The sequence below is a fragment of the Schistocerca nitens genome, chromosome 2, assembly GCF_023898315.1.
Source record: "Schistocerca nitens isolate TAMUIC-IGC-003100 chromosome 2, iqSchNite1.1, whole genome shotgun sequence".
NCBI lineage: Eukaryota > Metazoa > Arthropoda > Insecta > Orthoptera > Acrididae > Schistocerca > Schistocerca nitens.
Genome location: NC_064615.1, coordinates 594,321,807 through 594,345,372, shown reverse-complemented (window position 1 = coordinate 594,345,372; position 23,566 = coordinate 594,321,807). Strand labels below are relative to the sequence as shown.

The 23,566-nt window shown below is 39.9% G+C and overlaps 1 protein-coding gene across 9 annotated transcripts in view; it reads left to right on the top strand.

The window, feature by feature from the left end:
* The window catches only part of LOC126236662 (uncharacterized), a 295,980-nt gene that overhangs the window by 78,550 nt on the left and 193,864 nt on the right, over positions 1 to 23,566 (top strand). For 7 of the 9 annotated variants that reach the window (XM_049946131.1, XM_049946135.1, XM_049946136.1 and 4 more), the window contains one exon: positions 13,500 to 13,639. In XM_049946131.1, coding sequence (XP_049802088.1) covers positions 13,517 to 13,639 — 123 coding nt within the window. In that variant the 5' untranslated portion in view covers positions 13,500 to 13,516. Of the gene's footprint in view, positions 1 to 3,367; positions 3,408 to 13,499; positions 13,640 to 23,566 lie in introns of those variants that run through there. The other 2 variants (XM_049946139.1, XM_049946130.1) reach the window with 1 other exon arrangement.

Sequence of the window (23,566 nt, the reverse complement as noted above, 5' to 3'; positions counted from 1 at the left end):
GATTTCTGTGATTTTATCCTTGCTCAAATGGAAACAGATGAATCTTTCGTTTCAAAGATTGTGTTTAGTGATGAAGCAACTTTCCACACTAACGGGAAAGTCAACCGTCACAATGTCTGTATATGGGGCACTGAGAATCCGCGGGAAACAACTCAGTATGAACGTGACTCGCATAAGGTGAACGTTTTCTGTGCCATTTCAGCCAATAAAGTTTTTGGTCCCTTTTTCTTCGAAGGTGCTACTGTAACTGGACTACAGTATCTGGAGATGTTAGAGAATTGGCTGTTCCCTCAGCTCGAACAAGAAGCACAACAATTCATATTTCAGCAGGATGGAGTGCCACCACATTGGCACTTATCTGTCCGTAACTACCTGAACGTCAACTACCCGAGGCGATGGATCGGCCGCCAGGCAGCCCGTGACAGAGCACTTCATCACTGGCCTCCAAGAAGCCCTGATCTTACCCCCTGCGATTTTTTCTTATGGGGGTATGTTAAGGATATGGTGTTTCGGCCACCTCTCCCAGCCACCATTGATGATTTGAAACGAGAAATAACAGCAGCTATCCAAACTGTTACGCCTGATATGCTACAGAGTGTGTGGAACGAGTTGGAGTATCGGGTTGATATTGCTCGAGTGTCTGGAGGGGGCCATATTGAACATCTCTGAACTTGTTTTTGAGTGAAAAAAAACCTTATTAAATACTCTTTGTAATGATGTATAACAGAAGGTTATATTATGTTTCTTTCATTAAATACACATTTTTAAAGTTGTGGTATTCTTTTTGAATCACCATATATATATATATATATATATATATATATATATATATATATATATATATATATATATATATAAAACAAAGATGATGTGACTTACCAAATGAAAGTGCTGGCAGGTCGACAGACACACAAACGAACACAAACATACACACAAAATTCAAGCTTTCGCAACAAACTGTTGCCTCATCAGGAAAGAGGGAAGGAGAGGGAAAGACGAAAGGATGTGGGTTTTAAGGGAGAGGGTAAGGAGTCATTTCAATCCCGGGAGCGGAAAGACTTACCTTAGGGGAAAAAAGGACGGGTATACACTCGCACACACACATATCCATCCACACATATACAGACACAAGCAGACATATTTAAAGACCAATTTTGTGTGCATGCCTGTGCCCGCCCGTGTGTCCGTCGACCCGCCAGCACCCCCATCCGGCAAGTCACATCATCTCCGTTTTTAGATATATAATGTAAATGTTTAGTGTCATTTATTCATCCATAACATGGCACACTTCTCTTTCACAAGCTAATAAAAGATTTTTGTGTAAAAATGTTGGTAACATAGTCTGAAGGTAGACAACATCTCACTGCAGAGGCTTTCATTTGACATTTGCACTGAAATTATATATATATATATATATAGAGGGAAACATTCCACGTAGGAAAAATATATCTAAAAACAAAGATGATGCGACTCACCAAATGAAAGTGCTGGCAGGTCGACAGACACACAAACGAACACAAACACACACACAAAATTCAAGCTTTCACAACAAACTGTTGCCTCATCATGTGTGGATGGATATGTGTGTGTGTGCGAGTGTATACCCGTCCTTTTTTCCCCCTAAGGTAAGTCTTTCCGCTCCCGGGATTGGAATGACTCCTTACCCTCTCCCTTAAACCCACATCCTTTCGTCTTTCCCTCTCCTTCCCTCTTTCCTGATGAGGCAACAGTTTGTTGCGAAAGCTTGAATTTTGTGTGTATGTTTGTGTTTGTTTGTGTGTCTATCGACGTGCCAGCGCTTTCGTTTGGTAAGTCACATCATCTTTGTTTTTAGATATATTTTTCCCACGTGGAATGTTTCCCACACATATATATATATATATATATATATATATATATATATATATATAGTTTCAGTGCAAATGTCAAATGAATTTAAGAATATATATATATACTCCTGGAAATGGAAAAAAGAACACATTGACACCGATGTGTCAGACCCACCATACTTGCTCCGGACACTGCGAGAGGGCTGTACAAGCAATGATCACACGCACAGCACAGCGGACACACCAGGAACCGCGGTGTTGGCCGTCGAATGGCGCTAGCTGCGCAGCATTTGTGCACCGCCGCCGTCAGTGTCAGCCAGTTTGCCGTGGCATACGGAGCTCCATCGCAGTCTTTAACACTGGTAGCATGCCGCGACAGCGTGGACGTGAACTGTATGTGCAGTTGACGGACTTTGAGCGAGGGCGTATAGTGGGCATGCGGGAGGCCGGGTGGACGTACCGCCGAATTGCTCAACACGTGGGGCGTGAGGTCTCCACAGTACATCGATGTTGTCGCCAGTGGTCGGCGGAAGGTGCACGTGCCCGTCGACCTGGGACCGGACCGCAGCGACGCACGGATGCACGCCAAGACCGTAGGATCCTACGCAGTGCCGTAGGGGACCGCACCGCCACTTCCCAGCAAATTAGGGACACTGTTGCTCCTGGGGAATCGGCGAGGACCATTCGCAACCGTCTCCATGAAGCTGGGCTACGGTCCCGCACACCGTTAGGCCGTCTTCCGCTCACACCCCAACATCGTGCAGCCCGCCTCCAGTGGTGTCGCGACAGGCGTGAATGGAGGGACGAATGGAGACGTGTCGTCTTCAGCGATGAGAGTCGCTTCTGCCTTGGTGCCAATGATGGTCGTATGCGTGTTTGGCGCCGTGCAGGTGAGCGCCACAATCAGGACTGCATACGACCGAGGCACACAGGGCCAACACCCGGCATCATGGTGTGGGGAGCGATCTCCTACACTGGCCGTACACCACTGGTGATCGTCGATGGGACACTGAATGGTGCACGGTACATCCAAACCGTCATCGAACCCATCGTTCTACCATTCCTAGACCGGCAAGGGAACGTGCTGTTCCAACAGGACAATGCACGTCCGCATGTATCCCGTGCCACCCAACGTGCTCTAGAAGGTGTAAGTCAACTACCCTGGTCAGCAAGATCTCCGGGTCTGTCCCCCATTGAGCATGTTTGGGACTGGATGAAGTGTCGTCTCACGCGGTCTGCACGTCCAGCACGAACACTGCTCCAACTGAGGCGCCAGGTGGAAATGGCATGGCAAGCCGTTCCACAGGACTACATCCAGCATCTCTACGATCGTCTCCATGGGAGAATAGCAACCTGCATTGCTGCGAAAGGTGGATATACACTGTACTAGTGCCGAAATTGTGCATGCTCTGTTGCCTGTGTCTATGTGCCTGTGGTTCTGTCAGTGTGATCATGTGATGTATCTGACCCCAGGAATGTGTCAATAAAGTTTCCCCTTCCTGGGACAATGAATTCACGGTGTTCTTATTTCAATTTCCAGGAATATATAAGAAACAAAGATGCCAGCACTTTCATTTGGTAAGTCACATCATCTTTGTTTTTGGATATATTTTTCCTACGTGGAATGTTTCCCTCTATTATAATTATATATATAAAATTATTAAATTCTTAAATTCTTACATTATGCTATAGTGAATTTGATTTTTGTTGTAACCATTGCTTGAGAATGCTGTTTTCAGGTGCTCTAGGTTGCCTATTAAGCTTTCAGAATCTAAGAGGGTATGAATACTGTGTAGCATTGTCTCTGTACTGGTCAGTGGTGACTATCACCATATAGAGACAGCTATGTATGAAAGGATTGGTGGTAAACATTTTGTCCCATGGTACTAACTGCTTCCTTCCAAGCCAATACCATGAAAAAATGGTAGCTTCCTTTCCATTATCACTTCTTTCATGAAAACAAAGTTGTGATGAGTTGAATTTATGTGTTGTAGGAAACCTTATAATTTGTCTTTCCCTTCCTTCCTTATGCTTAATATGAGTACTGGTTGCTAGAAGTCTCATTGGCAACAGCACTGATAACAGCAAACTTCATTCCTGTCCTTTTCTTCAGTACTTTGTAGAAATTATAGCTGACACCTTTTGTAATTTGATATATGTATTTCCATCATAGCCTTCTTCTAGTGCCTTCACTTTTTTCCGCACTGACTTACAATTCTATTGTTATTTTCAGGAGTCTCCCCTCCAATTCTTCAGAAGATGGCCAGTGATTTAGATTTTTCATTTTTAATAGTTTTCCATAAACTTCTCTTTTCTACTCTTTTAACACATTCCAGTGACCGTCCATAGAAATTACATGTGCGTTGTGTTTCCCTACCAGTCAGCACTCGAAGAATGTCCAAGTGTGGCTTTCCTTATAGTTACTTCACAATGCATTGCTTCTGAGCAGTTATGGCTTGAAGTTAGTTGCTCAGTCTTGTACTACTTCGGAGAGCCACTAGTGGACGTTGCTGCTTCCACGAGGTGCTACATGACTCGAAAAACATATTAACATGTAAGATCAGTTCCTGCACATTTGTTGTTGCAGTATGCTTCTTTGGTTGTGTTGTTTGCAAAAGTGTGCCATAAAGTGGGGGCAGGTTGAATTACGAAGAAATTCTGTGACTGCTTGAAAATCCAGTTTTGAGATTGGTGATGATGGTTTTAACATTGATGACCATATTTATGAAATTGATTGTAATCTGCTTTTTTCTTTTATCTTATAACCAGGAGTCACACAAAGAAGTTGAAAAGGTTTACAACTTCTGGAGAGATGTAACAGTCACTGTGGGCTGACTGGAATGTGTTGAGAACTCTATCATTCATCATCTTATCAGTTCATGTGATTTTCAGGATGTACTTGTAACATCACTTCTTAAAGGAATTCTGTCTTTTCCTTCCTCAGTCCCCAGATTTCAAGTTTCATGGCCACATGGCTCCACACTCCAAAAATATATTTTCAGAAGCCTTTTCCTCATTTTTGGGGCTGTTAATTTTTGTGCTTAATAGCTTCTTCTTTTTACTGAAGGCACTTTTTGCTTGGGCAGTTCTGCTTCTTACTTCTACTTTGATTCTTACGTCTCTAATGATCTTGCTTACTAAATATGTAAATGGACAGTGGTGTCTATTCTAAATGTACTACTTCATGTTGTACTGCGTTTTGTATCCTCCTAATCTTTATTTTAATATTTACTTCATTCATGTGTGATATTGGGAAGGGTGCAATAGAACTAGGTTATTTCTCCTGCATGAAACAATTTTGATTAAAAATATTTTGTTAAGATGATGAAGTTAGCTTCATTGGAGAAGAAAAACACATTGATTGATTGATGTTATTTGGCTAGGTTTCAAGCAGCAGCATTCACATGACCCTGGACTAATCAAAGGATCATCGATAATGAATGGGTAGATGTTTCTGTGATTGACAACCTGTGGTTGCTTTATGTATATCTTAGCAGTCTCTTCATGGTATTGTGATCTTCCACAGCAGTAATATTCAGAAATATATTTTGTAAGTAAGTGTGGTGAATGTTGAAAGAGTTTCATGTTTTGACATGCTTGCATCACACATCAGATGAACCCATGAAGCTCCTCATTGCAGCCACAGCATTGTTTGTGTTAGATTTTCATGAGGAATATATTTTGAAGCATTAGGTATTTTATTTTATTATTTTTTTTTTAGTTCCTGAGAAGAAAATGGCACTGAAAGAAACCAATAAGTAGGGAAGAACTGTTAAACAGCATAAAGTCATTAAAAAATAAATATTCAGCCAGAGTTGATGATGTGCCAGACTATATTATAAAAGTATCAGCTGAACAGTTACTCGCACCACTGCTAGATATATGCAATTCATCACTATCAAGTGGTATTTTCCCACAACAGTTAAAAACTGCAAAAGTTGTACCCCTTTACAAAAAGGGCGATCGGCAGCAGATGGTCAACTATAGGCCTGTGTCACTCCTATCAGGTTTTTCAAAAATCATTGAAAAACTAGTTCTGCTACAACTAACTGATTTCTTTAACCAAAAAAAAAAAAAAAAAAAAATGATTTCAGGGTGTCAGCATGGCTTCAGGCCTCAGTGCAGTACTGAAACAGCCACTTTTAGCCTCATAAATCGTATTTTAAATTCAGTGGATAATCACAAAAATGTTTCAGTCATTTTCCTGGATTTAACAAAAGCATTTGATCTAATAGACCATGAAATTCTCCTAAGAAAGTGAGAGTGGTATGGTGTAAGAGGCCTGCCACATGAGTGGCTGAAATCCTACCTAGAAAATCACTCTCAGATAATAGAGGTAAAACACATGGGAAAAAACGAACTCCAAGCTTATCAATCGAAACCTTCCACATTAACCCACAGTGTACCACAAGGCTCAATTTTAGGTCCCTTTCTCTTCTTAATTTTCATAAACGACTTCCCCCTACACGTTCAACACTCCGAACCACTGATATTTGCAGATGACTCAAGCATATTAATTGAAGGTGAAAATGAAATGGCTCTAAGTTTAAATGCTAAAGTCACAAGTGAAAATGTCACAGAGTGGTTTATAAGGAATAAATTACTGATAAACCCTCAAAAAACAGTTGCCTTACACTTCCATACACAACAAAATAAAAACCCATTAAAACCAAACATGTCCATTGATAACCAAAGAATTAACAGTGTCACTGAAACAAAATTTCTTGGCATCTACTTACAAGACAATCTTAAATGGAATTCCCACATCACCTCATTAAATTCTAAACTATCCAAAATGACTTATGCGATGAGGATTATTTGGAACAACACAAGTCCTAAAACAGTTAGAGTGGTGTATTATGCTTGCATACACTCCCTATTGAGATATAGCATCATATTCTGGGGAAATTCTCCTCATAGCATAACCACATTCCGGAAACAAAAAAAGATTGTGAGGATAATGAAAAATGCTAACAGCCGAAACTCGTGCAAACCATTCTTTAAAGAACTGGGGATTCTACCCCTACCATGTATCTATATACTAGAAGTTGTAATGTTCCTAAAAAAAGCATTCTAAAACATGGAAATGTATTTATTCAAAATAAATCTGTACGTGAACACAATACAAGGGCAGATAGTGACATACACAGACATCATTATTATACCACACTGTTCAAGAAAGGTGTATATCACTCAGGTTCACATTTGTTTAATAAGCTGCCAAGTAACCTAAAGGCTATAAACAAAATCCATAGCTTTAAAAAATCTGTAACATCATATCTCTTGGAAAACTGTTTTTACTCTGTAACACAGTATCTTGAAAAATAAGTTAATTTCGGTTGTAACAATATGAAAATGTAATGTAACAATATAGCAATATAAAAATGTAACAATTTATAAATGTAATGTATACAATCAATGTAACAGTATATTAATGTAATGTCATTTTGTCCAACATCTAAGGTATGGTATATTTACCTCAAAGATTCAGGACGTAAATAAATAAATAAATAAATAAATAAAATTGAATTGTGTCCTGTTTGTGGATACACAATCAATAATAAACACGTTCTAGAACACACTCTAGAACATATGATTACTATGGGACAGATACTTCGGGATTAGGTAGTGCAACTGTAGAAAAATAGAACATCGCTACCACATACCACATTGTAGGTTCATGTCACTGTAACAACAAGACACCTGTTGTTGCCTCTGGTAGCCAGACTCCTCAAATATGCTGCAGCTGTATGCTACATTTATTTTGTACACGAAAACAGAACGCGAAGTTTAAAGTAAAACGGCGTGGTGTACTTCCTACTAAATATTGTTGATGCATTTGTATGATGTACATACTTTCTTGAGCAAATAAATGTTAATGTTTAAAAGGAGATGCTGATTTGCAGACAGGCAGAACAAAAAGACTGTCAAACAAAGCTTTTGGCCAAATAGGCCTTCACCAGAATAGACAACACGCACACACACACACACACACACACACACACACACACACACACACACACACACACACATATGCAAACAAAACTCACACACAAATGACCACAGTCTCTGGCTGCCAAGGTGAGACTTGTTATTTGTGTGGGAGAGAGAGAGAGAGAGAGAGAGAGAGAGAGAGAGAGAGTGAGTATGTGTGTGTGTGTGTGTGTGTGTGTGTGTGTGTGTGTGTTGACTATGTTGACTATTATTCTTCTACCTCTCAACAGTGTAGAAAATTTACAATAGTACCTAGAATTAGCAGTGGCACCATATATTCCACATATTTGTACAACAGGCATGTTAGACTATAGTTATCTATGGTATAAGATGAATGGTTTCTCATAATATCCCATTCCCCATTCAGTATGGCATAACAGTCACTTTGTAGCATCTACGGTATGTACAAGTACATTATTGTTAAGACTGCTAATGTTGGCAGGGGCCTTACACAAAGTTCTCATGGCCCTAAGTAAATACAGAACAAGCAAACCCTTGTTTGTTGTGAACAAACTATATACTTTCATTTTCAACAAAACACTCTAAAACAATGTAAAAAGTACAAAAATAAAGAAAATACTGCACTTTAAAATTAGGCCTCAGAAACTAAAATGAAAACTGCCAGACATAACAATAGATCTGCAAAAATAAACATTAAATTGACAAAAAATAACAATGAAATTACATATAAATTAACACAATTTTTTGTGTTCTTAACAATGAGTAATTAAAAATTCTTTCTTTTGATCCATGAGGATGTCTTCCTGGGTATTGCTTTATAATGTTTTCCTGTAATGACAAAGTGTTGCCTGCCAGGAAAACGTATAGTAGCGCCTTTGTTCCCTGAAGTAAGCATTGATTTTGTGGAAAGTTCAGGTTTCTTAACTCTTTTGAAGAACTATATATAGGGGGCTGAAAGATATCTCAAATATTTGTTCTTGACCTTTAGTAAGTAGTCTTACAGGGATGACTGGCAATTCAAGATTTGGGTTTTTGTGATGCTCTCCAGTGAATCGAACAAACCAGTGACCATTCATGCCACCCTTCGTTGTATCTTCATACCCTTTCCACGAGCCAGCTAGGGTGTTTATGAACTGTTTGCCTCCATTTTCCTCTGTCTTGATACATTTCTTGTCTTAATATTGTTTCCTATTTTTCACCTCTAGTCTTCAGATCTTCCTTCATCTGATCCAGCCATATTTTTCTGATTTGTCCTATTGATATTTTTCCTGCATATTTCTATTCAAGTATTGCTTTGGTAGGCAGTTATCCTTCATCACCTTCAAATATCCAAACGACTTGAGCTGTGCAGTACTCAGTCCCTCTCCTATTGAAATATCCACTTGTATATTTCCTGTGATGTCTTCATTCCTAATTTCATCTCGTCTAGTCCTTTGCAAGGCTGATCACAGAAATTTCACTTTACATGTTTGCAACTTGCTCAAACCAGTCATGTTAATCACACTGCACTCCAAGCTATATGTTGTAACCAGCAGGAAATGTGCTTAAATGTGGACTGTTTGGTTCTCACCAGAACTCCCCTGCCACACACAAGATGTCTGCACTAGATAAAAGCATTTAGATCCCTTTATTAGTCTGATCTGTACTTCTAGTTTGGCAGCTCCATTCCTTGGTATTGTACTTCCCAGGTAATTGGAAGCTTCCTCACATTCAGTTCTCTCTCCATCTGGGCTGGTATCTTGCTGATAATCATTGCTATACTTTTGCTTTTGCTTATTGTCAGCTGGTACTCTTACTCATTCATCTAATCTCCCCTGTATCTCTAGTTCTATTTCTCCCTGCATAGCTACATCACCATAAATTTAATACATGTTGATGTTTATACATTTTTGTATATCTATACAGTAGTGGATTTCTAGGTTTTGAGTCTTCAACTTGGGAATTGGTAATTTCATATGATCCAAGATTGGCTAGTACATTTATCTCACTATAACCAGTTTTATTACAACATGACCACTGGTACCAGCATCATTGCACAACTGATGCAACAGATCCAACTTGAAACTTCCTTACAGATTAAAACTTTGTACCGGACCGAGACTCGAACTCGGGACTTTGCCTTTCGCGAGCAAGTGCTCTACCTACTGAGCTATCCAAGCACGACTCATGACCCACTTTCACAGCTTCAGTTGTGCCAGTACCTCGTTTCCTACCTTCCAAACCTCACAGAAGAGCTTCTGTGAGGTTTGGAAGGTTGGAGATGAAATACTGGCGGAATTGAAGCTTTGAAGGTGGGTCCTGAGTTGTGCTTGGGTAGCTCAGATGGTAGAGCACTTGCCCACGAAAGCCGAAGGTCCTGAGTTCAAGTCTCGGTCCGGCACACAGTTTTAATCTGTCAGAAAGTTTCATATCAGCACACACTCCGCTGCAGAGTGAAAATCTCATTCTAGATCCAACTTGTTTGACAAATCCCTGAAGGCCACAATTTGATGCCTTTCAAACCTCCTCATTTGGCTGTAGGAAGCATGAATACATCTCTGTGGCATGGTTGCCTGCTTGCTTAACATGTTTGCATCATACTGAGTCTTCTGTCTGTGAGTGTTCAGTATTAAAGGGTACACACAGATGGCACTGTGGTAGCTATGCCACTGTGCCTTCTGTTGGTGGATGCTGTTGAAACCACTGTCAGAACACTACTGTACCCTTGATGGCTTATGCTGTCATCAGTTCAAAATCAGTGTCATCTGTCCAGGTATACTAACATTTTTTCTGGCAAATATAGATGATCAAACAATGGATTGTCACAATGTTTGATCATCTATATTCTGTAGCACACTTGCTTTGAAGTTGAAGTCCTATATTCATGACTTGTAGTTTCTTCACTTGTTGTATATGGCATTTTGGAATTGTTGAAACTCTATATACACATCAAAGTGCTATTTCTTGTCCAGTGTCAGTCATTATTCCTCTCAGATGTGTCGGTATGTATTTCTGTTAAGTCATCATAGTATTTTTGCATGATTTTATCATGTAATATGCTTGCAAATGGTCCATATTTCACTCCTACTATATTTTCATTAACAAGTGTTTTCGTTGACCAGTGTATAAAGTTAATTTACCTTTATTTTGTGGCAACTTAATATTGTTCACTGGATTAATTGACGTCTGCCTATTGAAGTCTGTCATTATTTAATCAAATTCAGTACCAAACACAGCACCAGCCTTGCCTGTGCTGTGTGTTCTGCTGTAATGCATCCAGGCTAGTTCACCGAACTTCAGATGCTGCAAGTAGTTGCATATGTAATCTCAGGTTTCCTTAGCATGGCAGATTAACTGTGTGCTTCCATGTATTTTGACAACTTATTTTTTCCATTCTGTACACAATATTTTTATGACTCACCCAGACATCTTCTTCAAATGCTGCAAGTTCTGCTGTTATGTCTAACTGCTGCCAGAACTCTAGAGAGACTGTGAATTATTGTTGGTCTTGTGCCACTGTTTATAGCCATGTTTGATTTCTCACACTCTCTGTGTGTTTTGATGCTCTTTGTTTTTCAGAGCTCAGACTGATAATATGTGAAACAGTAATTCTCACAGTGTTTTTTGCTGTGGTGGATCTGATAGCTGGTGAAAGTTTAGTAAATTGAGTGCTGGACCCTAAATGTCATTTAAGTAGAAACCTCTGTCCCTGTTTACTAATTCACTGATGTCTTTATTTTGATAGACTCCTAATTATGCTGTCCCAGAAACTTGTCATTTGCATCATGATACTGATCTCATCGTATTTAATTTCATAATTATATTGATAGCAGTGCTCAGTGCCAGATGATTTATCTGACTGTTTTAGTCACATGTATCACTGATGTTTCTTGCATCTCTCCTTGACTGTTCCAAAGGACTGCCCCACATAAAGACATACCACATTCACAGGGAATGCAATAAACAAGCTGATTTTGGAGACCTAGATCATCTTTAAGATTACAAAGAATATTTTTGTCTTAGTCAAAGGGAGCGAAATACACTGGATGCTATGTTTCTGTAGGAGTCTGCCTATCTTCCTGGATGTAGGGCCAGCAGACAGTAGAAAAGTGGATTTTGTAGCTTTTCTTCTTCACTCACAGTCACAACTTCTTTCTCAGGTGTTTTGATTTTGATTTCATTACCCATTTAGTTTGATGATAGGCATGTTCTGACATCAACTTATTTCCTATTCAACAGAAAATATTATTAACAAACTGGTTGTGTGGCAATAGGTGTTCTGTTATCACCTTTTGTGGAGAAACTATACGTGAAACACTTTGAAGCAAAGGTATTAGAACCTGCCAAATGGAAGCCAATGTTTCTATTGCTATATGGACAGCATGGTTGTGGTGTGGCCACAGGGAGTGTTCCTGGAACATTTAAACTCTATCCATCACGAGGGAACTTGAAAAACAGAGCAACTACCTTTCCATAATGTGTTACTTAATAGAGCAGCAGACAGATCCCTGTGTCACAAAATGTATATAGAAAACCTACGCATAAAAATCTCTGTCTCCATGCCTTGAGGCATCACTACCCATCACAAAGAAACTCTAGGCTGTAGAGCTTGAACACTTTCAGACAAGGATAGCCTTGACAAAGAATAACAACACATACAAATAGAGTTCTGAAGGAATGGGTACTCAGATCATCAAACTGAATGGATGATGAAATCAAAATCAAGAATGTCTGGGAGAGAACCTGAGATTGAGACAGAGGAAGAGAAGGCAAAAATTGCTTATCTATCTTCTGCTGTCCCAATATCTGAAAATGCCAGCAGTCTCCTATGGAAATACAGCATCCAATGTATTTCACTCTTTTCAGCTGAGATAAAAAGTATTCTTTGCAATAGTAAAGGTGATCCGTATCTCTGAAAGCTGGGTGTGTATCACATTCATGTAAATGTGGCATGTCTTGTGTTGGGCACTCTATCAGGACAATTTAGGAGAGATGCAAGAAACATCAGTGACACACTTGACTAAAACAACCAAGCAAATAAGTTGTTGGCAAGCACTGTCTCGAATGTGATCATGAAACGAAATATGATGAGACCAGTATCGTGGCGCAAATGCCAATTTTCTGGTATAGCATAGTTAATGAATCAATTGAAATAAAGATGTCAGTAAACGTAGTGAATAGGGACATAGTTTTCAATTTAAATGACTCTTGGGGTCCGGCACAATTTATTAAAATCTCACTGGCCATCACATCCACCAGAGCAGGAAAATACAGAGAGCTTTTGTGTTTCATAGGCTATCAGCACAAGATCAGCAAAACAGAATACCCACACATCATTAAGCTGCATATGTTGTTTTACAGATACAGATAGTCATCAAACCCAGTTTATTACACTGGAACAATGAGAATGATAAAAAGGAAGGTGAGAATGTGGATGAATGATTAAAAATAAAGTATAATTTTTAGTACTTTGTTTGATTTTAGGAGTGTGCAATTCATGATCAGAATGAATTTATCACTCCAGAGCAAGTGTGGACTGTTTTGAAACTTTCAGGCAGATTAAAACTGTGTACTCGACCAGGAATCAAACTTGAACCTAGTCTTTCACAGAAAGCTAGTGTGGAGAACTGGGTTTGACACAGCCTAGGTTGAGATAACTTTTTCTGTTTTTACTGTAACAAGAAAATTTATTACTGTGTTTAACATTCATTGACTTCTCTTATATATATGTTCCAGGTATTCTCATTGGAAAGATGGAATGGAAATTCGTAGGAGCCTGTTTCTTTGTAATATGGATGGGTAAGACGAACAGTCTTGAGAGTAGAAGCAATTTATGTAGACCTCGACGCTCTTATACTTTAGACTGTGCTCATCAGGTACAGTGATATTTATATTTTGATTTGATTATCTGTTTATTATAAATACTGTGGAACTTTATAAAGTAACCTACAAATTACTATGGCAGGCCAAGTAAATTTTACTGAAAGCTGCACTACACTTTAGAATGACACATATGCATGACATTATTTTTCAACATATTCACCAATTGTCTTTAGACAATGGTCACAGTGGCCTACCAGTCATTCAGTTCCTCAAAAATAGAAATCTGCTCCTTGGTCTTGGAGCCATTTAAGAACTGTTGTATGAGTGTCCTCATTGTTGGAAAATCTCTTTCCTCCCTATAAAAATCCTCTCTTAATTTTCAGTATTGCAAATTTCAGTTTTAAATAACATTGTTTTGAAGTGTTAATCACTTTACGTGCAATAAAGGAAGACAATGTTTAAAAAAGAATCTTTACACATACTTTTAATCGTGTGCTGAACTTGCAAATTGTGTCAGCATGTAGGGGTTGTGATGGCTGCATAGTCTTAATAGAAATTATCAGAACCATACTTGTTGAACAGACAAGGCTGAAATTTTGTAACTTGTTTCCACTGGTAAATTATTTCATATTAATGTCACATGCCACAGAGTCAAAAGCACTGTTCATTTTCATAATATACCACAAAACATTTTGCGAACAAATGTACTGCATAGTGATACATGCCAAAGACCCTATCACACTGTTCTTGGTGATAGGCACAAAATGAGAGTGATGCTCATGTCGCCAAAAAACAGATAGTATATGGATTGCATTTTGCTCTAGAAGCTTCCAGACAGTTTGATAAATGAAATTAATAACTGGAATGTTTTGCTTTTTTATTTTTAACGGCCTTTACAAATGTCTGCTTGTGTCTGTGTATGTGCGGATGGATATGTGTGTGTGTGTGCACGAGTGTATACCTGTCCTTTTTTCCCAAAGGTAAGTCTTTCCGCTCCTGGGATTGGAATGACTCCTTACCCTCTCCCTTAAAACCCACATCCTTTCGTCTTTCCCTCTCCTTCCCTCTTTCCCGATGAAGCAACTGTTTGTTGCGAAAGCTTGAATTTCGTGTGTATGTTTGTGTTTGTTTGTGTGTCTATCGACTTGCCAGCACTTTCGTTCGGTAAGTCACATCATCTTTGTTTTTAGATGTAGTTTGAAATTAGGTGGATATAATTCACACATGCAGATTATTTTCAGTAATTGTGAATATGACAAACATTGACAGAGACATCAAAATAAAGTAAGTATCTTTAAAGTAACTGACTTTATTTTACATTCTTAATTTGATTTGATATTGATTGTTAAATCAAAAACATATAAATACATACATTTGTCTTGGACAGCATCAAATGACTTTACAAAGTAAAAATAAATTATGAGCTCATATTTTAAGTGCATTTCATAATATAAAATTGTAGCATGTGTGACTATTGACTTGAAGACGGAAATACACTGGTGTCAAAAATTAAAGCAACAAACCACTATTTCCCCCTTCCTGTGTCTAATTCACAATGTAATTGTACAAGCTGTTAACAGATGTCTGTACAATCATGTCCTGTGTGGAAGATGGCATTCTGGTCAACGGACAAACATGGCAGTGATCTCAGGTAGTTCCACATCCACAGTCACTGTGTCCACAGTCACAGACAGTGCAGTTTGGTACAGAGAAGATGCCTACCAGGCTCTCTGTGGTGGAGGGCCATGGGGAGAATGTAAGCAGGACAGATGCAAACTGATGTGACCCAAAGGCTTAATGTGAATCGTTCTGCTGCTTTTTGGATCTTGTGACAGTTTATAGAGGTTGAAACTGTATTCCAAAGACCAGGGCAGGACTCACCACATGTAACATCAGAAAGAGAGAACTGTTAATTGGCTATAAGGGCATGATGGTACTGTGTTAGTACTGCACGGAAACTGGCATCTGACCTCGTTACATCCACTGGATGCGTTGTAGCAAGGTAAACAGTGTACAGAAGGCTTTGGCAGAGTGGCCTTTATTGTAGGAGACCTGCTGTATGTGTACCTCTGAAGCGTCTTCAGAGAAGGGAATGTCTAGGGTGGAGCCGTCAATATGCCACCTGGACGGTCGAACAATGGGCCAATGTTCCTTTCCGGATTTGGTCTGGACAGTGATTCTCAACTGATTCACATCTGGAGGGAACATGGATCATGATTTTGGGACCCAACCATTGTGAAAAGAGACTTGTATTGAGGATGATGCCTTATGGTGTGGGCAGGGATTATGTTGACCACTCAAACAACTCTTTATAAAATTACACAGTTAAATCAGCAAGGTTTAAGTGCTGTCAGGTATCATGATGAGATCTTGCGACCACATGTACGATTGTTGTGAGATGCTGTGGGACCAGACTTTGTATTGGTGGACGATAATGTTCGACCTCATAGAGCACGCGTGATAGATATGTTCTTGGAAATGGAAGATATTGCACAAATGACCTGGCCTGCTCGCTCTCCTAATTTGAATCCCATAGAGCACGTCTGCATCATGTCAGCACGCACCAACCACTCTCCAATACTTGCGAGTAGTGTCGCAGGTAGAATGGGTGTTATTGCCTGAACATGGGGATTGATGACATCATTCACAGCATGCTCTGTGGTTTGTTGGGTCTGTATTGCTGCCAGAGGTGTCCACACCCCATACTGAGGGCATTATCAGTTGTCGGAATACCGCTACGGTCGCAGGTTCAAATCCTGCCTCAAGCATGGATGTGTGTGATGTCCTTAAGTTAGTTAGGTTTAAGTAGTTCGACGTTCTAGGGGACTGATGGCCTTAGAAGTTAAGTCCCATAGTGCTCAGAGCCATTTTGAACCAGTTGTCGGAATGTGCGTATAAAAGAACATTTTTGTCTACTATTATGCATGTTGCAGTTGTTTACATTCGTTTCTACTTTACTATCACCTGATTATACTGATTTTTGACAACATAAATGCAAACTTGCAAAATTTCAAATGTATATGAATCAAAGTTTCGCCCAAGTACTAACAAACTTCATAAACATGTAAAAACTATGAATTCGTTACTTTATAAATAAAAATAAGTTCAGACATGGCTAATAGTCAAGTTGTTGTTGTGGTCTTCAGTCCTGAGACTGGTTTGGTGCAGCTCTCCATGCTACTCTATCCTGTGCAAGCTTCTTCATCTCCCAGTACTTACTGCAACCTACATCCTTCTGAATTGCTTAGTGTATTCATCTCTTGGTCTCCCTCTACGATTTTTACCCTCCACACTGCCCTCCAATGCTAAATTTGTGATCCAAAAATAGTCAAATAGTATCATAGATTTCCATAATTAAAAGTAAATGCATCAAGTTTTTATTTATCACAAAATCCCCCTCACACAATGTTGCACATAAAATCTGTACAAGAAGTGTGACTTTGTGAATAGGCATGAAAACTAGTTCTTTTTAAAAAACAACTTAACTACACTCCAGGAAATGGAAAAAAGAACACATTGACACCGGTGTATCAGACCCACCATACTTGCTCCGGACACTGCGAGAGGGCTGTACAAGCAATGATCACACGCACGGCACAGCAGACACACCAGGAACCGCGGTGTTGGCCGTCGAATGGCGCTAGCTGCGCAGCATTTGTGCACCGCCGCCGTCAGTGTCAGCCAGTTTGCCGTGGCATACGGAGCTCCATCGCAGTCTTTAACACTGGTAGCATGCCGCGACAGCGTGGACGTGAACCGTATGTGCAGTTGACGGACTTTGAGCGAGGGCGTATAGTGGGCATGCAGGAGGCCGGGTGGACGTACCGCCGAATTGCTCAACACGTGGGGCGTGAGGTCTCCACAGTACATCGATGTTGTCGCCAGTGGTCGGCGGAAGGTGCACGTGCCCGTCGACCTGGGACCGGACCGCAGCGACGCACGGATGCACGCCAAGACCGTAGGATCCTACGCAGTGCCGTAGGGGACCGCACCGCCACTTCCCAGCAAATTAGGGACACTGTTGCTCCTGGGGTATCGGCGAGGACCATTCGCAACCGTCTCCATGAAGCTGGGCTACGGTCCCGCACACCGTTAGGCCGTCTTCCGCTCACGCCCCAACATCGTGCAGCCCGCCTCCAGTGGTGTCGCGACAGGCGTGAATGGAGGGACGAATGGAGACGTGTCGTCTTCAGCGATGAGAGTCTCTTCTGCCTTGGTGCCAATGATGGTCGTATGCGTGTTTGGCGCCGTGCAGGTGAGCGCCACAATCAGGACTGCATACGACCGAGGCACACAGGGCCAACACCCGGCATCATGGTGTGGGGAGCGATCTCCTACACTGGCCGTACACCACCGGTGATCGTCGATGGGACACTGAATGGTGCACGGTACATCCAAACCGTCATCGAACCCATCGTTCTACCATTCCTAGACCGGCAAGGGAACTTGCTGTTCCAACAGGACAATGCACGTCCGCATGTATCCCGTGCCACCCAACGTGCTCTAGAAGGTGTAAGTCAACTACCCTGGCCAGCAAGATCTCCGGATCTGTCCCCCATTGAGCATGTTTGGGACTGGATGAAGCGTCGTCTCACGCGGTCTGCACGTCCAGCACGAACGCTGGTCCAACTGAGGCGCCAGGTGGAAATGGCATGGCAAGCCGTTCCACAGGACTACATCCCGCATCTCTACGATCGTCTCCATGGGAGAATAGCAGCCTGCATTGCTGCGAAAGGTGGATATACACTGTACTAGTGCCGACATTGTTCATGCTCTGTTGCCTGTGTCTATGTGCCTGTGGTTCTGTCAGTGTGATCATGTGATGTATCTGACCCCAGGAATGTGTCAATAAAGTTTCCCCTTCCTGGGACAATGAATTCACGGTGTTCTTATTTCAATTTCCAGGAGTGTATTTGTGAACTTTCTGGATGGGATTTGAATGTGGAAAACCCTTTCGTCATGATAATGTAATGTGAGTGGAAATATTTGTCATTGAAATACCAATTTTGCTTGAAACATTAAGGAGATTTAAAGAAAAATTATGATTTTTTGAACAAATAGAGTTTTGCTGTAACTGTTGATTGATAAAATAACAATAAAAATAATCAGTTATTGACAATATAACGTAAATGGATGGATAAAAAGTATACTCACCAAGCAGCTGGAGGGGAACCCACACACAAAAGAGTTAATTTTTACAAGCTTTCAGAGCAAGTGGCTACTTCTGCCAGAAGCATTGAAGGGGAAAGAAGAGGGGTTAGAGATTAGATTAGATTAGATTAGTACTTGTGCCATAGATCATGAATACGACACTTCGTAATGATGTGGAACGTGTCAGGTTAATAAAAGGTGTCTATACAAGACATTACATTACACAAAATATTAGATGACACTCAATATTTTTAATTTTTTTTTGTGGTCGTTGGGAAATTACCCACTTACTATATTCAAAAATTCATCTAATGAGTAGAAGGAGTTGCCATTAAGAAATTCTTTTAATTTCCTTTTAAATGCTATATGGCTATTTGTCAGACTTTTGATGCTATTAGGTAACTGACCAAAGACTTTTGTGGCAGCATAATTTACCCCCTTCTGAGCTAAAGTTAGATTTAACCTTGAGTAGTGAAGATCATCCTTTCTCCTAGTGTTGTAGCCATGTACACTGCTATTACTTTTGAATTCGTTCGGATTGTTAACAACAAATTTCATAAGGGAATATATGTATTGTGAGGCTACAGTGAAGATTTCTAGCTCTTTAAATAAGTGTCTGCAGGACGATCTTGGATGAGCTCCAGCAGTTATTCTGATTACATGCTTTTGTGCAATGAACACTGTTTTACTCAATGATGAGCTACCCCAGAATATGATGCCATACGAAAGCAGGGAATGAAAATAAGTGTGGTAAGCTAATTTACTCAGATGTATATCACCAAAATTTGCAATGACCCTAATAGCATAAATAGATGAACTCAAATGTTTCATCAGATTCTGTGTGTTTTTTCCAGTTCAATCCCTCATCAATGCATACACCTAGAAATTTTGAATATTCTACCTTAGCTACCAATTTCTGATCAAAGTCTATATTTATTAATGGTGTCATTCCATTTACTGTATGGAACTGTATATACTGTGTTTTGTCAAAGTTTAATGAGAGCCCATTTGCAGAGAACCACTTATCGATTTTCTGAAAAACGTCATTTACAATTTCACCAGTTAATTCTTGACTGTTGGGTGTGATAGCTATACATGTATCATCGGCAAAAAGTACCAGCTTTGCATCTTCGTGAATATAGAATGGCAAGTCATTAATATATATTAAGAACATGAATGAAAAGGACTGGAGAGGCTTAGAGAAAGGTGTAAAGTTCAGAAGATTGGAAAATCTGAGAGCTTAAAGGTGGAAGAAAGGTAATATCCAAGACATTGTGCATGACTTAATAAGAGTGAAAAGCTAAATGCATTGTTCGTAACAGAGGTGGGAGGGGGGATAGTGAAAAATAGACAAGGCAGAAAATGAAAGAAGTAGAAAACTAAAATGGAGTGAAGAAAGGAGTAGTTCCTGTGAATAAATGATGGGATGGAAGGCATTAATGTAAATTAAGGGCAGGTGGGTGGCAAGAACCAAGGATATGTTGTAGTGCTAGTTCCCACCTGCGGAGTTCTGAGAAACTGGTGTCTGGGGAAAGAATACAGATGGCGTGTGTAGTGAAACAGGCACTGATGTCATGACTGCCATGCAACAGGATATTGTGTGTTGCTGTATACAGCCACTTCCTATGTCCATTCTTCCTGACTGAAACCATTGTTAGTGGCATACATAGTAAATGTCTCCTAAACACTGGAACGTATTGACTTACTTGAATCAGCAATGGAACTTGTGGATGTATGCTCAATTGCCAACATGGCATTAAATCCATATGTCCTTATTACAGCTTTACTCGCAATAACATTAGTATATTTACAGTTCATGAAATTCAAAATACCTTAACTAGCTCTAGACTTTATACCTTCAATATGCTTAAAATTATTATCCTCTGCACCATTACCATATTTCCATATTCAAGAGATACATTAAGTTCAAACCTAAATTTTTGCAACACTCTTTGGACCATAGTTGATCATATGAACAAGGCAATGAGAATGTCGACAGATACGGCTCGCCAAATGGCTATGGTTATATCTTCAGACAGTAACGAAATCTCAACACATGAGATGTGCGGATGAATCAGCTTAGGCAGAGGGTGTATATAGGTAACACACAACATCCTGTTACAGAGCATGCTGTTCAACATGGCAGTCATGACTGTGGTGCCTCTTTCACCACACGCGCCATCTGGATTCTTCACCCAGACACCAGTTTCTCGGAACTCTGCAGATGGGAATTAGCACTACAACATGTCCTTGGTTCTTGCTACCCACCTGGCCCTAATTTACATTAATTTGTTCCATTTTAGCATTTATTCACTGGAACTACTCCTTTCTTCACTCCGTTTTAGTTTTCTACATCTTTCATTTTCTGACTTGTTTATTTTTCATCCCCACCCCTCCCACCTCTGTTACATACAATGCACTTAGCTTTTCATTCTTATTAAGTCATGCACAATGTTTTGGTAGTAATCTCTGTCTTGGATATTACCTTGTCTTCCACCTTTAAGCTCTCAGATTTTCAATTCTCGTCTGGTGCAGTCCCCAATAATCAGGATTTCCTTCTCATCCCATTTGATAAGTCTCCCCTAACCCGGGCTCCTGGGTGAATTTTCTGAACTGTACTCCTTTCCCCACACCTCTCCACTCCTTTTACTTTACCCCTCTTCTTTCCCCTTCAGTGCTTCTGCCAGAAGGAGCCACTTGCTCTGAAAGCTTGTAAAAGTTAAAATCCTTTTGTGTTTGTGTTCCCGTGCCACCACTTCATGAGTAGATTTTTTTATCTATCCATTTCTAATATGTTGCTAAGCTTTGTACTAATTTGAAAGTTTTTCAAGTTATTCAGAGGCTACTAGTAATATTATCTGATAGGTAATTAATTCACAATATGAACAACAAAAGTTTATTATATTACGATGCAATGAGATTCTCAGGAAACTTTTATGGCAACTGACTCTGCCCATGGAAGCCTTTGCAATTATAACATCTACTGCCTGTTTCCAACTTTTTATTTAATCAGTTTTTCTGTTTCTTGCACTAGTTTGAAGAATAGGCATTTCCCAGAATTTTTCTTTATCACTGCTGTTCCCATAATCATTCCACATTAATCTTAAAAATTTTTCTCCTTTCCCTTCTAAATTGATGCTTAAATTTACCTGATCCAAATTTGCCCTATTTTCCTTTCCCAATCCTTCAATGACTAATGGTCGACAAGTAGTGGCACACAACAGCTGTTTCTCTGATACCGGGTGCTTATAATTAAAGGGCAGCTATTCACAGAGGTCCATTGTGTGATGTAATTATTGTATGGCACTGAAACTTGATAGACATGCTATTGCATTAATGTGGTACCCTTGTGTACTGGTAAACAAATTGGTTCCAGTTGTGGTCACCAGGTGCAAATCTGGAACTTTATATTGTCTGTATGATGGTATGACATCCATACCATAATTTGACAAGCCATAACATTAGAGAACAGAATGGGTATCAAGAAGAGAGAGACCATGTGCTGTTAATGAAACAGTGTTATATTAACAACAACAGTTATAGTGTTGCACTGAGAGAGTATCACTGACTGAAAGATCTGAGTAGAGACCTGATGTCATTAAATGGTTTAAAGAAGATGCTAATGAAATTCAAAAACATGAGTGGGCTTTGTGTGGTTTCTGGAGGAAGAAGGCATTATATCCCAATTTAAGTTATTGACATTGTTTCTGTTGTTGTAATGGACCATGCAGCACATGCCCCACGTAATGTTAGTGCTGGTGCAGTGTCATGACAATTGTCCATCCCATGGCCAGCAGTATGGTAAGTTGTGTGATCTGTTTTATAGCGATATTACAATATCCAGATAGCACAACAACTGAAACATGATCTGTAGCAACTTTCTTAATTTGCTCTTCAGTTTCTGGCATGGACTGAAATTGATGACCTGTGGCTGGGCAATATTCCGTGGAATGATGAGGTACATTTTACATTGCTGCATTTAGCAGTTAACCCAAACCTGCTCAATTTGGGGTACTGTTAAACTGCATATTGTGCATGAAAAGCTATTGCACTCACTGTATGTGACTTTGTGTTGTGGACTGACAAAAATCTTTATCCTCAGTCCATTTTTCTTTGAAGAGAATAAACCAAGAGGACCTATCAAGTATGCCATGACGTCTGCATGTTATCAAAACCTCCTTGTAACAGCATGTGATCCTTGCTGTGGAAGAGTGCAACTGTGTGGCTACCACTGTTTTTGCCGCAAGGGTGGTTAACACTTCATGTCACTCACACAGTGAAAGATCTGTTTAATGCAATCTTCCATGAACATTTTGCCTCCAGAGGTTTTCCATATGTATGGCCTGCAAGGTCACCTGACCTGAACCCATGCAACTTTTAGCTCTGGGGATATCTAAAAGAATGCATTTACTAGGGTCATGTCCAATGTCTACTTGATCCGGAGGCCAGATACAGTAACACATTGCTAAAATTTCACCTGAACTGCCGTGAGCAACTGTTGATCACATTGTTTTATGCATGCAACATTTTATCAACATCTCCGGTGCTCTTATTGAACAAATTGTGTAAGCTGTGGTTAATAATAAATTCAATATTATGCCTTTCTCTGTTGCTTGATCTTTTCTGCTCATGCCCAGGTCCTAATCCATCACGTATACTAACATTTCTATACATTTTTCTTGCATTCATAGTGCCAGATTTATATGTTGTGGCTAAAATTGAAACGAATTTTTTCCCAGCATAAATTGGTTCTGCATTGACACATTACAATATCTACCATGTTTTGATGCTATACAATAATTACAGCCCACACTGGACCTCTGGGAGTA